The 15,909-nt window shown below is 48.9% G+C and overlaps 1 protein-coding gene across 1 annotated transcript in view; it reads left to right on the top strand.

The window, feature by feature from the left end:
• Positions 1-5,308: 5,308 nt before the first annotated feature.
• COG7 (component of oligomeric golgi complex 7) overlaps positions 5,309-15,909 on the top strand; it is a 40,612-nt gene continuing 30,011 nt past the window's right edge. The window contains 6 exon segments of the mRNA XM_044303209.1: positions 5,309-5,388; positions 6,812-6,994; positions 9,288-9,436; positions 9,522-9,638; positions 11,844-12,012; positions 13,815-13,897. Of these exon segments, the coding sequence (XP_044159144.1) occupies positions 6,829-6,994; positions 9,288-9,436; positions 9,522-9,638; positions 11,844-12,012; positions 13,815-13,897 (684 nt within the window). The 5' untranslated portion in view covers positions 5,309-5,388; positions 6,812-6,828.

Below are 15,909 nucleotides of genomic sequence, written 5' to 3'. Positions count from 1 at the left end.
GGCAGGCGTCAGAAGCCGTAACCCTCATTGTTGTGAAGAGGAGCAACACAAACAGCACATTAAAACAAGCTACGCTGCGCTATTAAGTCCTAAGTTACGTAAGGACATATCTTCCTGTGCTGTTTGCGTAGCGCCCATTCACTACAATAGGGGTTCAGGAAACAGAGAAGTGCATGGCCCGTTCTGATAGGCCAGACGCTTGGGGACAACACTGCAGTGGAAATGGCGAGATGGGGACAACCCCTAAAGACAACTGGAATGTTATTACCTCAACCTCCATAAGGAGATCCAACGGTTTAATGTTAAAAATCCATTTTGAGATCTAGAATCACAAAAATCAAGTTTAGAAGAAGTCATCTTGTCCCCCAGAATACGAGGGGCTCCCAGTTGCGCAGTCTGTTTCCCATCGCTGCAAATGCTTTGTTTATAAGAGGGTGGCCCCGTGTGGACATTTATGACATATGGATAGGACTTACCATACAGGTGAAACAAGCAAAATTAGAATATTGTGCAAAAGTCCATTTATTTCAGTAATGCAAACTAAAAGGAATTGCATTATTGCAGCTTAAAATTTGAATTTTGTGAAAAGGTTCAATATTCTAGGCTCAAAGTGTCACACTCTAGTCAGCTAATTAATCCGTACCCCCTGAGCAAAGGGGACCTCAAAATTGTGACTTTGGGGTTTCATAAGCTGTGAGCCATAATCATCCAAATTATAAGAACTAAAGGCTTGAAATATCTCGCTTTGCCTGTAATGAGTCTCATGTGTTAGTTTCACCTTTTACGTTGCATTACTGAAATAAATGAACTTTGCTCGATATTCCAATTTTTTCGAGTTTCACCTGTAAATATCCAGTAGGTGCAGGTCCCACCCAACACATATGTGTCAACATGCCATAAATGTCCAGAGGGGGCAACCCCCTTTAATAAACCAAGCACTAGTAGTAGAACAGATTCTTTTATGGAGGTCGCTGTAATTTTATAATTTATTTCTTTTACCTCTGTTGCTCCTGTCTCCCGTTCCAGGCTGTGGTCACATGACCACAGGGGAGCACCCAGGAATTTTGTCTAGGGGGGTCCGAAAGGCAAAAAAATGTGGCATGTGTAGTGTGCTGTGCTAATTAAATTTTTCAAAGCCCCCTTTATATTTAAAACTGCAGGGACAGGGGTGTAGTGTGTTGCGCTGATTCTTTTACTTGGCAATTCTAAAAGCTTTGCAGGAAAAGAACAATGCAGCGCGCCGCAATTTTTTGGCCCCGCCCATTATTAAAAGCCCCTCCTACATATAATAGGCCACTCCCAACAAACACTGTACAGCTGACATGCTATAGTTGAGGCCTGTCTCTACACATCATACTGAGAGAGGGGGAGTCTGTCCTGGCTGCACTGCCTGCTTCACATCATACAATAGACAGCCGGCCGCAGACAGGAAGCTCCTCCTCCGCTCTCCTTCCTCCCCCGATCCTGCTCAAGGCCTGTGGTTCCCCCCAGCATCTGCCTGCTGCCCCCTTTGGCTGTCCTCACCCAGCTCTGAATCCTCCTTCTGCAAATGGCAAGGGAGGAGCCGGAGCATCTCCTCTCCTACATAGCGCCACATACCTCTTACATCCAGTGATGTCACCTTTGTTGTAGACGTTCTCTTTCCTCATCTTCTCCATTCAGACCAGACCGCCATGATGATTTTATTTAGCCATCTCCCGTCTCTGCAGAGATTAACAAACAGACATTAGTTTCCCACATTTCCATCATCTTCTGAACCCCCTTTCCTGCCACCCCCAATACTGTGCCCCCAATACTATACTGCTGAAACAGTCCCCCTGGAAATACTACTACCACACAGATAGTGCCCGCTGTGCCCCCAATACTATACTGCAGAAACAGTCCCCCTGGAAATACTGCTACCACACAGATAGTGCCCCAATACTGTGCCCGCTGTGCCCCCAATACTATACTGCAGAAACAGCCCCCCTGGAAATACTGCTACCACACAGATAGTGCCCCATTCAACAATTATTGGCACACAGTTCTCTAAAAAAATAACTGCACCCAGACACTAATAGTATAAAGATAATGTCCCCCAAAAATGATTGTACCCCCGCTGTTGAGCTAATGTCCCCATAATGTATGCCAGTATAAAATACCCCTATATAATTCCCCAGTAAATGCCCTCATAGTGCTCCTCTCCCCTTCCCCATAGTGTCGCCCATAATATGCCAGTAAAAAATGCCCCTTCTAAGTGCCACCATATTCCCCAATAGTGCTCCTTTCCCCCATAGTGCCTACCATAATGTGCCAGTAAAAAAAATGCCCCCTTAGTGCCACCAGATGTAATAATGCCCCCATAATGTGCCAATAAGAATAAAGAACACTTTAGAGCCCCCACTTCCCCTTAGTGCCCCTAAATAATGTCCCTATAGTGCCACCAGATGCCCCATAGTGCCATTCTCCCCTATAGTGCCCCCCATAATGTGTAAAAAAAAAGCCCCTTTAGAGCCCCCATAGTGCTCCTCTCCCCCATGGTGCCCCCCAAATAATGCCCCCATAGTGCCGTTCTCCCCTTTACTGCCCCCCATAGTGCCGTTCTCCCCTTTACTGCCCCCCATAGTGCCGTTCTCCCCTTTACTGCCCCCCATAGTGCCGTTCTCCCCTTTACTGCCCCCCATAGTGCCGTTCTCCCCTTTACTGCCCCCCATAGTGCCGTTCTCCCCTTTACTGCCCCCCATAGTGCCGTTCTCCCCTTTACTGCCCCCCTAGTGCCGTTCTCCCCTTTACTGCCCCCCATAGTGCCGTTCTCCCCTTTACTGGCCCCCCATAGTGCCGTTCTCCCCTTTACTGCCCCCCATAGTGCCGTTCTCCCTTTACTGCCCCCCATAGTGCCGTTCTCCCCTTTACTGCCCCCATACCTGTGCCGTTCTCCCCTTTACTGCCCCCCATAGTGCCGTTCTCCCCTTTACTGCCCCCCATAGTGCCGTTCTCCCCTTTACTGCCCCCCATAGTGCCGTTCTCCCCTTTACTGCCCCCCATAGTGCCGTTCTCCCCTTTACTGCCCCCATAGTGCCCGTTCTCCCCTTTACTGCCCCCCATAGTGCCGTTCTCCCCTTTACTGCCCCCCATAGTGCCGTTCTCCCCTTTACTGCCCCCATAGTGCCGTTCTCCCCTTTACTGCCCCCCATAGTGCCGTTCTCCCCTTTACTGCCCCCCATAGTGCCGTTCTCCCCTTTACTGCCCCCCATAGTGCCGTTCTCCCCTTTACTGCCCCCATAGTGCCGTTCTCCCCTTTACTGCCCCCCATAGTGCCGTTCTCCCCGTGCCGTCTCCCCTTTACTGCCCCCATAGTGCCGTTCTCCCCTTTACTGCCCCCATAGTGCCGTTCTCCCCTTTACTGCCCCCCATAGTGCCGTTCTCCCCTTTAGCCCCCATAGTGCCGTTCTCCCCTTTACTGCCCCCATAGTGCCGTTCTCCCCTTTACTGCCCCCCATAGTGCCGTTCTCCCCTTTACTGCCCCCATAGTGCCGTTCTCCCCTTTAGTGCCCCCCATAGTGCCGTTCTCCCCTTTAGTGCCCCCATAGTGCCGTTCTCCCCTTAGTGCCCCCCTCAGTTCCCCCTTTAGTGCCCCCATAGTGCCGTTCCCCCTTTGTGCCCATAGTGCCGTTCTCCCCTTTAGTGCCCCCATAGTGCCGTTCTCCCCTTTAGTGCCCCCATAGTGCCGTTCTCCCCTTTAGTGCCCCCATAGTGCCGTTCTCCCCTTTAGTGCCCCATAGTGCCGTTCTCCCCTTTAGTGCCCCATAGTGCCGTTCTCCCCTTTAGTGCCCCATAGTGCAGTTCTCCCCTTTATAGTGCCCCATAGTGCAGTTCTCCCCTTTAGTGCCCCATAGTGCCGTTCTCCCCTTTAGTGCCCCCATAGTGCCGTTCTCCCCTTTAGTGCCCCCATAGTGCCGTTCTCCCCTTTAGTGCCCCATAGTGCAGTTCTCCCCTTTTATAGTGCCCCATAGTGCAGTTCTCCCCTTTTATAGTGCCCCCCATAGTGCAGTTCTCCCCTTTAGTGCCCCCATAGTGCCGTTCTCCCCTTTAGTGCCCCCATAGTGCCGTTCTCCCCTTTAGTGCCCCCATAGTGCCGTTCTCCCCTTTTATAGTGCCCCATAGTGCCGTTCTCCCCTTTTATAGTGCCCCATAGTGCAGTTCTCCCCTTTTATAGTGCCCCCCATAGTGCAGTTCTCCCCTTTTATAGTGCCCCATAGTGCAGTTCTCCCCTTTAGTGCCCCCATAGTGCCGTTCTCCCCTTTAGTGCCCCCATAGTGCCGTTCTCCCCTTTAGTGCCCCCATAGTGCCGTTCTCCCCTTTAGTGCCCCCATAGTGCCGTTCTCCCCTTTAGTGCCCCCATAGTGCCGTTCTCCCCTTTAGTGCCCCATAGTGCCGTTCTCCCCTTTAGTGCCCCATAGTGCAGTTCTCCCCTTTTATAGTGCCCCCCCATAGTGCAGTTCTCCCCTTTTATAGTGCCCCCCATAGTGCAGTTCTCCCCTTTTATAGTGCCCCCCATAGTGCAGTTCTCCCCTTTTATAGTGCCCCCCATAGTGCAGTTCTCCCCTTTTTTAGTGCCCCCATAGTGCAAAACTACAACTTCCAGCATGCCCGAAAAGCCTACAGCTATCAGCCTACAGCAGGGCATTGTGGGAGTTGTAGTTTTACAACAGCTGGAGGGCCGCAGGTTGAGCATGCCTGCAGATATTTGATAACGGATTGTGGGGCATTGACTCTGAATGGAGTGGTAGTGCGCATGTTCGTGAATGATAGAACGTTGTCTACATCAGCCCTATAGAAGTGAACGGAGCAGTGGATCGACATGCGCTCTACCACTCCATTCAGAGAGGGGATGCACAGGTCAGCCAGTGTCATGGGTACAAATCCGCAGACAGGTCTGGTCCTGAGCAGGTTAACACTGCTGCATTGATTAAACTGCAGATTTTGCTGGGGGATACTGCAGTCAGGCTCAGACCTGGGGCAAAAACCTGAGGATTTCCTAATAGGGCAGACATGGACAGAGGATGGCCCGATGTGACATCCCCTTTAACGTGGACAATTCCTTGAAGAGTTATCAGCTGGTGCACAACAGTCTCACCAACCAGAGGAAAAACAGCACACACTTCATCTTCACTACATCATTTATTTCACAGCTTTTGTTTCTACGAGGAACTAGAAATTCACAGCGGAACGAATGTCAAGTGTCAAGTTTCCGAGGGGCGCCTAAACTTAACAGGCCAGGAAGTGACGTCATGCGTCGTGTCACCATGGCTCCCAACCCGGAAGTGCAGCGCTGGCAGGGACTACGGAAACCGGAGAACTGAGTAAAAGTGTCCGTTTGAACTAGTGGGCACCTGGCTCTGCTCGTAGGTATCCGGAGGCGGCGCTGTTGAGCTGTTCTTGGTTCCTTTTTGCAGGCAGAATGGTTCGCTGTATGTTGTCACTAGTTCATCTTGGTGCACTACACGTCCCAGGAGTGACTGTGAGAGTAGGCGGAGACTACTGAGAGGTCACGATGATGCACGGTGCCTGGGCCTGTGGGGGAGATTTATTAAAAAGAAAACTGCTTTAGTTGCTCATAGCAACCAATCAGATTTCACCTTTCATTTTTTTAAAGGAGCTCTGAAAATGAAAGGTGGAATCTGATTGGTTGCTATGGGCAACTAAGCCAGTTTTCCTTTCCAGCACTTTTTGATACCCTGCACACAATGCGACTTCCTGCATGTATCCTGCACTGAGAGCCACGTGCAAAACCCTCACCTGGTGCACGTCTGCCACCCTGTTCACACGCAAATCTCAGGCATTATTTCTGCTGTGGAAGCACCTGGCCTGTCCGCTTAGTTTGGGCAGAAAACTCCAGTATTAGCCCCTTTGAATGACTGTGGGGCTCTTCCTTGTACAGATTAGCAGCCGCCCGAAACCTAAGGGTCGGCCTTGGATTTCTGCTCCAGAAAATACGTCCTACAGGTATTTTCACACCCAGCAGATTTGTGGCAGACGTTTCTACCACTCAGTCTGAGGCATCCGTTTAATGTATACGTTAAGCGGATGTGAAATGTGAACCCAGCATTAAAAAAAAGAAAAGAAAACCGTACATGAGGTTTATCTAATCTCTTACACTTTGCTGGTGCCGTGTCACACTGCGGTTTTTAAGCACAAAAATCTGCTTGGAAAAACCGCACCTATTTCACACCGTGCGCAGGTGTCCTTACGGTGTATTCACACGCAGGCTGGGTTTTGTGACCGCATTGCTGGTGGGATCGCATTGGGTGCTCCAATGCCATGCGGGTAAAATCCGCAGCATAAATTGACACTCCGCAGATTGAAAACCGGCAGGCAAATCGCACGGCGGGTATTCCCCACAGTATGGGGCTGAGAAATCTCATGCACTTTGCTGGCGCTGTGAATTTGCATTGATACCTCGTGCGTCCCCCTCCAAGGGCGCTGGCAGCATAGTCATTAGTGGTGTCTGTCTAGGACTGTGTGGAGACCCAGTGACACGATGCTCTTCGTGCCCCGTAGCCATCAGTGGGGGTCACAGCAGTTACACCCACAGCGGTTGGACATGGGGGGGCTGGATGAGCAGCAGGGCTTACCCCAGTAGGCGGGGGTCCTCAACACAGACCCCATCTACCGGATATATATGGCATGTCCTGTGGATGTGCCCTTAAATATCTGATATGGGAAAACCACTTTAAATTGCACCTCCATGTTCTTTCTGTAAAGGCCGCAGTCTCGCCTCCAGATTAACAGCCCAGACAACATCGTATAGGTAGTTTCCATTTTGTCTTAGCAGGCCGTCCCTCCGGGATGGATTTCTCAAGGTTCCTCGCTGATGACTTTGAGGTGAAGGATTGGGTGAATGCTGCTTTCAAATCCGTACAGAAGGATGCTGCAGGGAAGGTGGACGCACAAGCGGCGACTCTGGTTATGAAACTCCAGCTCTTCATCCAGGAGGTCAACAACTCAGTGGAAGGTATTTAGGACCTGTCCTGACTGTCCTCCATCTGCCCCGTCAATGGCTGTTGGCCAAACGCTCGTTAAGGCTACTTTCACACTGGCGTTTTGGTTTCCAAAACGGATCAGTTTTGCCCTAATGCATTCTGAATGGAAAAGGATCCGCTCAGAATGCATCAGTTTGCCTCCGTTCCGTCTCCATTCCGCTTTGGTGCTGCTTGCAGCGTTTTGGTGTTCGTCTGACGAACCTGAGCCAAACGGATCCGTTCTAACACACAATGTAAGTCAATGGGGACGGATCCGTTTTCACTGACACAATCTAGCACAATAGAAAACGGATCCGTCCTCCATTGACTTTCAATGGTGTTCAAGAGGGATCCGTTTGGGCTATGTTAAAGATAATACAAACGGATCCGTTCTGAACGGATGCATGCGGTTGTATTATCTGAACGGATCCGTCTGTGCAGATCCATGACGGATCCGCACCAAACACGAGTGTGAAAGTAGCCTAAGCTGACCACAGTTTTTCCCGACACAACCCTCCCCCTTTCCCCCACACATACATTCAGACACGTGTGTATGTTCTTCCAATGGGGAGAGACAAGTCAGCTGCTGTCAGGCACCTCTGGAGGTCTTTGTCCAGGGAGAACCAAGGATCGGGCATGTTAAAATTCAACATGGTTGCCTCAACATCATTTTGTCGGTGAAGAGTTGGCACAACCATAAACACTGGATAGTTGCTTGGTCCTGCTGAAATCGCCATGTTCAGAGAACTCTGCATTTATGCAGGCGATCACCTTTAGGGCTAATGCACATGACCGCATTTATTTTGTGTTCCGCAAAACACGGATCTGCAATAGGTGCGGGTCCCAGCGATATCGCACCTATATCGAGAACGGAACCTCGCAAGTGAAGGACGGCGCACTGCGCATGTGCAGCCGCCCTCCATTCATTTTCTATGGGGCCGGCGAAAATAGCTTGGCTATTTCCGTCAGCCCCATAGAAATGAATGGGAGCGGGGGCCGCGCATGCGCGGTATGCTCTCATTCACTTCTATGGGGAGCCGGCTTGGTGGTGGCCGGACCGGAGTCCTCCAGCCATCACCTTGCGGGGCTCCGTTCAAGATATAGGTGCAGGTTCCAGTGGTGGGACCCGCACCTATAAGACAATGGGAGCATATCCTAGCGATATGCCCCCATTGTCTATGATGAGACAATCCCTTTAAGCAGACTGTTCAACTTTTATAGCCAATCATTTTAGTTAGCCAATACCAGGCCACGACGGGAAAAAAATCAGTTCTTGTGCATGAGCCCTTAAAGGGGTTCTTCGGAAATAATTGCATTTTATCTAATTCCCGCTGCCTGCCTCCTTAAACAGAAAATTCATACTCTCTGTCGTTCTGGTCCCCGGAGTGTGGCACTGTGTGCAGCACAAGCGCAGAGTTTCTGCTTCTGTTACCAGAGCAGTGACTGTGCATGCGCCGCCTTACTTCTAAAATCAATGAAAAGTTGGTGGATACAGCTCCTATGCGGATCTCTGTGTTCTCATGGTTAAGGGGGTTTTCCAGGACCAACCAAAATTGTGCTAAAATCTAGGGACCTTCTAAAATAAAACTATAATTAGTACTCGCTTGCTCAATCTCCTGCATGGCGTCACAGCTCCGGTGATCCTGGTCATCTTTTTTTTTTCTAGGGCTGTATCAATGATATCATCAACTACTACTCCACATGATCTCTGCGGCCAATCATTGGCTTCAGTGATCACCTGAGGTAGTCAGATGTGTCAGCTCTGCAATGCCAGTCTCGTGATGACTACCTCATTTGACCGCTGAGGCCACTGATTGAGTGCTACTTCCTTCTGATCCTGCAGTCCCGTGTTACTCCCTTCTGATCCCGCAGTCCCGTGTTACTCCCTTCTGATCCCGCAGTCCCGTGTTACTCCCTTCTGATCCCGCAGTCCCGTGTTACTCCCTTCTGATCCCGCAGTCCCGTGTTACTCCCTTCTGATCCCGCAGTCCCGTGTTACTCCCTTCTGATCCCGCAGTCCCGTGTTACTCCCTTCTGATCCCGCAGTCCCGTGTTACTCCCTTCTGATCCCGCAGTCCCGTGTTACCTCCTTCTGATCCTGCTGCAGTCCCGTGTTACCTCCTTCTGATCCTGCTGCAGTCCCGTGTCCTTACAGTTCTTCTATGCATAACTCATCTGAGCAGTGTATGATATAATCTTATGAAGGGTGCTTTCACAAGCTGAGTATTTGTGTACCCCTTACACCATGCGATACCACCCCTTTAGTGGCATTAATGTTCCCCACAGAGAGCAGCCATCAGGCCCTGCAGAACATGCCGCGAGTGTTACGTGACGTGGAGGCTCTCCGGCAGGAAGCAGCTTTTTTGAAGGAGCAGATGATTCTTGTGAAGGAGGACATCAAGAAGTTTGAGCAGGACACTGCACAGTCTATGCAGGTGAGAAGTAGTTGCTCATATACAGGGTCATTTGGAGAACATTTTGCACCCCTCCTCTTGATCTGACTGGTGCTTGCATCTCTAGGTCCTTGTGGAGATGGATAAAGTGAAGTCGCGGATGCAGTTGGCCGCGGAATCCCTTCAAGAAGCTGACAAGTGGAGTACTCTCAGTGCAGACATCGAAGAGACCTTTAAGACTCAGGTATTTTATTTATAAAGGACATATACAGTATTTCACCCACCATAGATATCGCTTATATGTTTTACTCCTAGGATGTGGCCTGTCTTGGGCCTTTTTTTTTTTTCATTGACTTGTTTGACGGTGGGGTGGAGGAGCTTCAATTCCATCATTGCTTTTTTCATACTTTTTTTTTCAATTTTTATACCATTTGTTGTAAGGTATAAAAACTATTTTAGTTTTATTCTACAGGTCATAAGGCTTTCAATAATTTCTTTGCTGTAGCTTCATAAAAGTTTGTTTTTTTGTGGGACGAGTTCAAATGTCATACATACATATGTCATTGATTAGCTTTTATTTTTTTAGTGAGTTTAATGGGGGGAAAAAAAGTGTAATTTCAGTTTTTTTTTTATTTTTATTTTAACAGCATTCACTGTGTGGCATCAAACATAATATTTTTTCCACTATTTTACCACTTTTTAGGGATTTTAATGAGAGAATGGATTTATAATTTATTTTTTTATGTTTAGACTTATTGTACTGTACTGTTTTAACCTTTAGGGGGTCATTTACTATACTGAAATACGCCTAAATTAGGCATATTTCAGGCGCAGATGGTGGCGCAAGGGTTAGTTGTGTCGCTATCTGTGACTTCGCCCGGTCTAAAATTGTGGGTGTAGCAGGGAAGGGGACGAGCGGGCAGGCCTGTCTCATTCACCATTTTCTACGCCTGTTTTAGGCGTAGAAAATGATCTAAATGTAAGACAACAAGGACACTGTCTTATATTTAGAACTGACGCTGGATGCGCCAAAGTTTTGGAGAGGCCTGCGCCTCTTTGATCCACCGCCAGCACAGGGCCTTTATTAAGACCTGCCTCTAAAATGCCAGCCTTAATAAATGTGCCCCTTAGGTTTTTTTTTTTCTGTTCAATTTCTTAGCTGCTGCAGGCCCTATTGACTGCAGCATCTAAGGTTTTGAATGGTTGGGATTCACATGACATAACTTTGTGGTGTGCAAAGACAGTTCAAACTCTGACGTACAGTTACATTGTGGTGCACCAAGAGGTTAAATGGCCAATGTGGTGGAATAAACCAATGCATATAGGCTTTAAAGTGGTATGTCTGATTGGAAAAACCTTCTTCTTCCAGTATTACGTTTTAGCCTCATTCACTTATACTAGAGTGGAGTTGTTACAGGAAGAAAACGGCCTTTTTTTAATGTCACACAACCCCTTAAAATTAGTTTTCCTGGACCCAGTGGGTCCTGCAAAGACACCTTAATGGCACAGAACACATCTGTACGAGAAAGTTTGTAATATATTTGCCGTTCCAAAGTTGCATGAACTGGCTGCTGTCGTGTGACGCTCTTCTTCTGAAAATCTACCTTCCACTGATGTAACGTCCTTCACCAGGTTTCCAGCCTGGGCTATGGACGGGACGTCACTTCCGCAGTGGTCAGGCCAGAGCTACTCCCCTAGCTGGCACATACGCAGATGAGGTGGACTCAGGAGTTTGTATATGCCGCACCCTCTCTGATTGACAGGGCCAGGTGTCGTTTACACTACCTGGCCCTGTCAATCAAAGTGCAGAGGGCGCGGCAGTTGTAGAGAGAACAGAGCCTCTAGGTGTAACGGCAACGCCCCCGTTGCTCCTAGAGGCTCATTTGCATATATTAAATAATTTTTCTCAGCAGTGCAGGACACATATGAACATGGGACCAACACAGATGCCTTCAGCTGCCAAGCGCACATGTAACAGGTCAGCCAGTGTCATAGGTGCAAAACTGCTGACAGATGCCCTTTAAGGTGTCTTTGCAGGGCCTGCTAGTCCTCGAAAACCACCTAGATCCTCTTTTTATTGCCACGTTATAGAATTAAAAGAATACCTATTCCTCCTGAGAAAACCTCCTCTCATTGCTGCTGCATGCCGTGCAGTCCGCGCCAGTCACATGACCACAGCGGCCAGCCATGGAAAGTCTCCACTTGTTACGGTCATGCGATGTGACGTTTCATTGGACATTATGTCACCACCTTGAGGCGCATCAGCAAAACCTTCTGCAGGCCGTATGCTGGAAAAAGTCTTTTCCAGGACTGGGAGGACATTCAAATATTTTCTGTGCAGTGAAGACATTTTCTGAAACTTCACTTGGATCTCAAAAACACTTTAATATTTTGCGTTCCTCCTGTGGGGGGAGCAGTAAGACAAGCCTGAGGGTCTTCTCTTTTACAGAACATAACTGTGATTTCTGAGAAGCTGACCAGTATGCAGGTGAGCCTCACTATGCTGGTGGACACCCCAGATTACTCCGAAAAATGTGTCTACCTGGAGGCCCTGAAGAATCGATTGGAAGCCATGTGCAGCCCCCAGATAGTTGCAGCTTTAAATAGCCAATCCACAGGTAATATTGGGCACCCCATACAATGCCGTCTGCTGAATCTCATCTGTAGATTTGGCGACAATCTAATGCATTTTTTCTGCCAAGATGTTGCCTGCCATTCATACTTCTGGCTCCCGTCCTAGGGAGAACATTGTTTATGGAGTATAGTTTATTTTGTCTTCTAGAAGGAGAGCCACACTTTGTAGCGGCCCCCCAATATATCTCGTTGTGACCCCCCTCTGTAGTGTCCATATTACCTTATAGGGCATACGAACGGTAGTTGTACTAGCTATGTACTGCCTCACTGCCGCAGTACAATTTTGTTGACAGCAGGTGGCGCAGTTGCACTAAATACATATTTTTTTGTGACCCACAAATATGAAATGGAAATTCTGACTAATAAGTGAGAGCCTAAGACATCTGACTGGTTGGATTAATTAAGATTAATAAGTAATGACGTTTGTGTCTTAAAAGTAAAAAATTGCAAGTATGAAATAAGGAGGACAGACAGAGGCAGATAGGGAGCTTAAAGTGGCCCTGGAAAAAAACCTTAAGGGTCCATTCAGACGTCCGTAGTGCATTGCAGATCCGCAATACCCCTGGCCGGCACCCCCATAGAACTGCCTATTCTTGTCCGCAATTGCGGACAAGAGTAGGACATGTTCTTTTTTTTTTCCCGGAGCCGCAGATTGGAAGATCGGGGGTGCCCTCCGGAAATGCGGATGTGGAGAGCACATAGTGTGCTCTCCGCATCCATTCCGTCCCCATAGAGAATGAATGGGTCCGCACCCGTTCCGCAATTTGCGGAATGGATGCGGACCCATTATACGGACGTGTGAATGGAGCCTAAAGCAGGGATGTCACATCTGAGACAATAGAGGCATATTGTTAGGATATGCCCCCATTGTCTTATAGGTGCAGGTCCCACTGCTAGGACCCCCACCTATCTTCTAAATGGAGCCCTGAAAGTAGTGGAGGGCGCACTGCGCATGCGCAGCTCCCCTCCATTCATTTCTGAGGGGCGCCAAAAATAGCCGAGCCAGCCAAGCTATTTATGTTGGGCCCATAGAAGCGAATGGGAGCGGTGACCGGTCGTGCGCGTTGTGCTCCCATTCACTACTATGGGGAGAGCGCTTGGTGGTGGCCGGACCAGAGTCCTCCAGCCACCACTTTGCAGGGTTCCATTCTCAATATAGGTGCGGGTCCCAGCTGTAGGACCCACACCTCTCAGACAATGGGGGCATATCCTAGCAATATGCCCTAATTGTCTCATACGAGACAACCCCCTTTAAATTGGCTCCATATTGTAGGTTGGTCCAAATTGACAGAAGTAGGCAGAGCCAGTCATACTGTACTGCTGAATAAAATACCGCTCCAGAAGAACCAAATACCACAGCGCAGCACAAAACCACGAGGAGAGCTTGAGCGGTCCCGGGGCATCGGCCCATCGGGAAATTTCCCTGTAGGGTCTATGGCCAATGCGCCCCAGAGGACGGGATTCACAGATAGTTTTCTGTTTATTGGGGTGGCTCAACTCTCCCCAAACCCATTAGGGAAGAAGGATTTGGGCAGATTAGCTTTTTATTTCTGTCTGATCGTTCTTTGTTCTGAAGCGAGCAGTGACAGAGGTGTCTGGCGGGCACCGATCTCCCTCCATAGTTATACCATCTCCATTTGGCTGAGCTGAATGCGCCCTTTAATATGGTATTAAGTAAGGATGGTGTTCATTGAACACTTAACCATCATGGGGTTTGGCAACAGACTTCATTTTATTTTAATAATCCACCCACCGTGTCTCATGCACTCTTGTCTTATATTCACAGACCAGGCAAAAATGTTTGTGAAGGTTTTTAGTGAGATTGACCGGATGCCGCAGCTGCTGGCGTACTACTACAAGTGCCACAAGGTATGTGAAGTCCACAAGTATTCTCACTCGCCACCCTTACTGTTGCTGCTGGTTAAAATATTTTGAGCACAGGAATCATTGTAGTGTGAGCCGGAAAAGGCTTATGACCCCCAACGGAGCGTGAAAGGTAAATTGTGTGAATCATTTAGCCCACAAGCGACTAGAGTTGCTCAATTAGTTTAAAGGTTACGCATGCGGTCAGTTCCTGAGCTGTTATCACTCCCACTCTTGCTTGATTGATGTGCCGCATGGCATGGAAAGTCGCATCAATGGGAGCTGCAGCAACCTGGCATGGCCCTCTCAGTGGACGGGGAGATGTGCTTGTGCCTCTGTATTAGTTCTGGCATCTGCGGCTGCTGTGCACAGCTGATCGGTGCGGCTGCCAGTTGTCGGACACCCACTAATCTGATATTGATGACCTATCCTAAGGATAGGTCATCAATATCTATATCCCAGAAACCCCCTATAATCTGTGTATACATCTTTCCAAATTAGATAATTCAGGGTAAGATTGAAAACCTTAAAAATCTTACCATGGAGCCATACTGTCAAATTGCCCAAAACATAAAAAAAAAAAGGGCCTGGCGGAAGGGGCCTGTGACATCAAGTCCGTCTTTGTGCGGCTGAGTCCCATTCAGGTAAATGGGACTGAGCTGCAATAGCAAGCACAGCCACTATACAGTGCACACCGCTACACTATTAAGAGGCCGCAACGCTGGTCCAAGGGAACACACTGCTGCCCTTTAAAGGGGTTATCCAATCCCAAAACTGCCACCCAAATGCCCAGGCCCCTCACACAGATTGTACTTACCTCGCTCCCCGACACCCGCTTCGCTGCTGCTGCATCTCCCTATCATGCGGATCAAAACATGCTAGGGGGCTTGTTCCCGTCGTGCCCTGCTATCGGCTGACTGTCCCCCCCCAGCAGAAGCTGCGCGGGTGTTGGGGAGCAAGGTAAATACAACCTGTGTGAGCAGCCTGGTCTATGTGGCTGTGGAGAAAAGCTGGTAACACGATCTGCATTAATGTAAGCTTACATAGTCACTGGCGTCTATTATAGGATTGATGTAATAGGGCCTCAGCACGCTGGAAATTGTACTATGACCTACACTTGCTTTTGAGGATTGGGGCTGAGTGAGGTTGTTGCTAGGAATTTTCCACTTAACAGCATTTATCACTTTTCTACAGGACAGAGAAATGTATGATTTCTGGGCCCCCGACAGGTTATGAGAATAGGGGTCCATTTGTGAATGAAGCGGTGATGCGCATGCGTGACCACTGCTCCCTTCAGTGGGACTGCCGGAGCTTCTACCTCTGGTTATAAAATAATTGTTCAACTTTTATAGCCAGTCTGTCTCATCACAGACAATGGGGATATCGCTAGGATATGCCCCCATTGTCTTATAGGTGCGGGTCCCACTGCTGGGACCTGCACCTATATCGAGAGTGGAGCCCCGAAAGTGTTGGAGGGCGCACTGCGCATGCGCAGCCGCCCTCTATTTATTTTCTATGGGGCAGCCGAAAATAGCCGAGTGCTGGCTCGGCTATTTCCGTTGGGCCCATAGAAGTGAATGGGTGCATTCACTTCTATGGGGAGCGACCTTGGTGGTGGCTGAACCGGAGTCCTCCAGACACCACATTGCACCATGGTCACTATTTGTGGTGTCTGGCGTCCTGTGGCATGCTGGAAATTATAATGACCTACAGTTGCTTCTGTGGATCTACGGGGTTGGGTTTTCCAATTAAAGGGGTGGTTTCACTGCAGCAAATGGCATTTATCATGTAGACAGAATTCCCGTAACACATATTGCCTCCTTTGCTGGTTGGATTTATTTTTCCATCACATTATACACTGCCTGTTTCCAGAGGTTACGACCACCCTGTAATCCAGCAGCGATAGTTGTGCCTGCAGACTATAGTAAAAAGCACTGTCCGGGACTTTGGGAGCATGCATAGGCACACATGTGCTGGATCTCCATGCCTGGCCAACTTGTATCCTGCGCTGCAGTGGT

This window comes from Bufo gargarizans, chromosome 8 (genome assembly GCF_014858855.1).
Source record: "Bufo gargarizans isolate SCDJY-AF-19 chromosome 8, ASM1485885v1, whole genome shotgun sequence".
In the NCBI taxonomy this organism is placed as follows: domain Eukaryota; kingdom Metazoa; phylum Chordata; class Amphibia; order Anura; family Bufonidae; genus Bufo; species Bufo gargarizans.
Note: the sequence above shows the minus strand (reverse complement) of the source record. Positions and strands in the feature narration are given on the sequence as shown.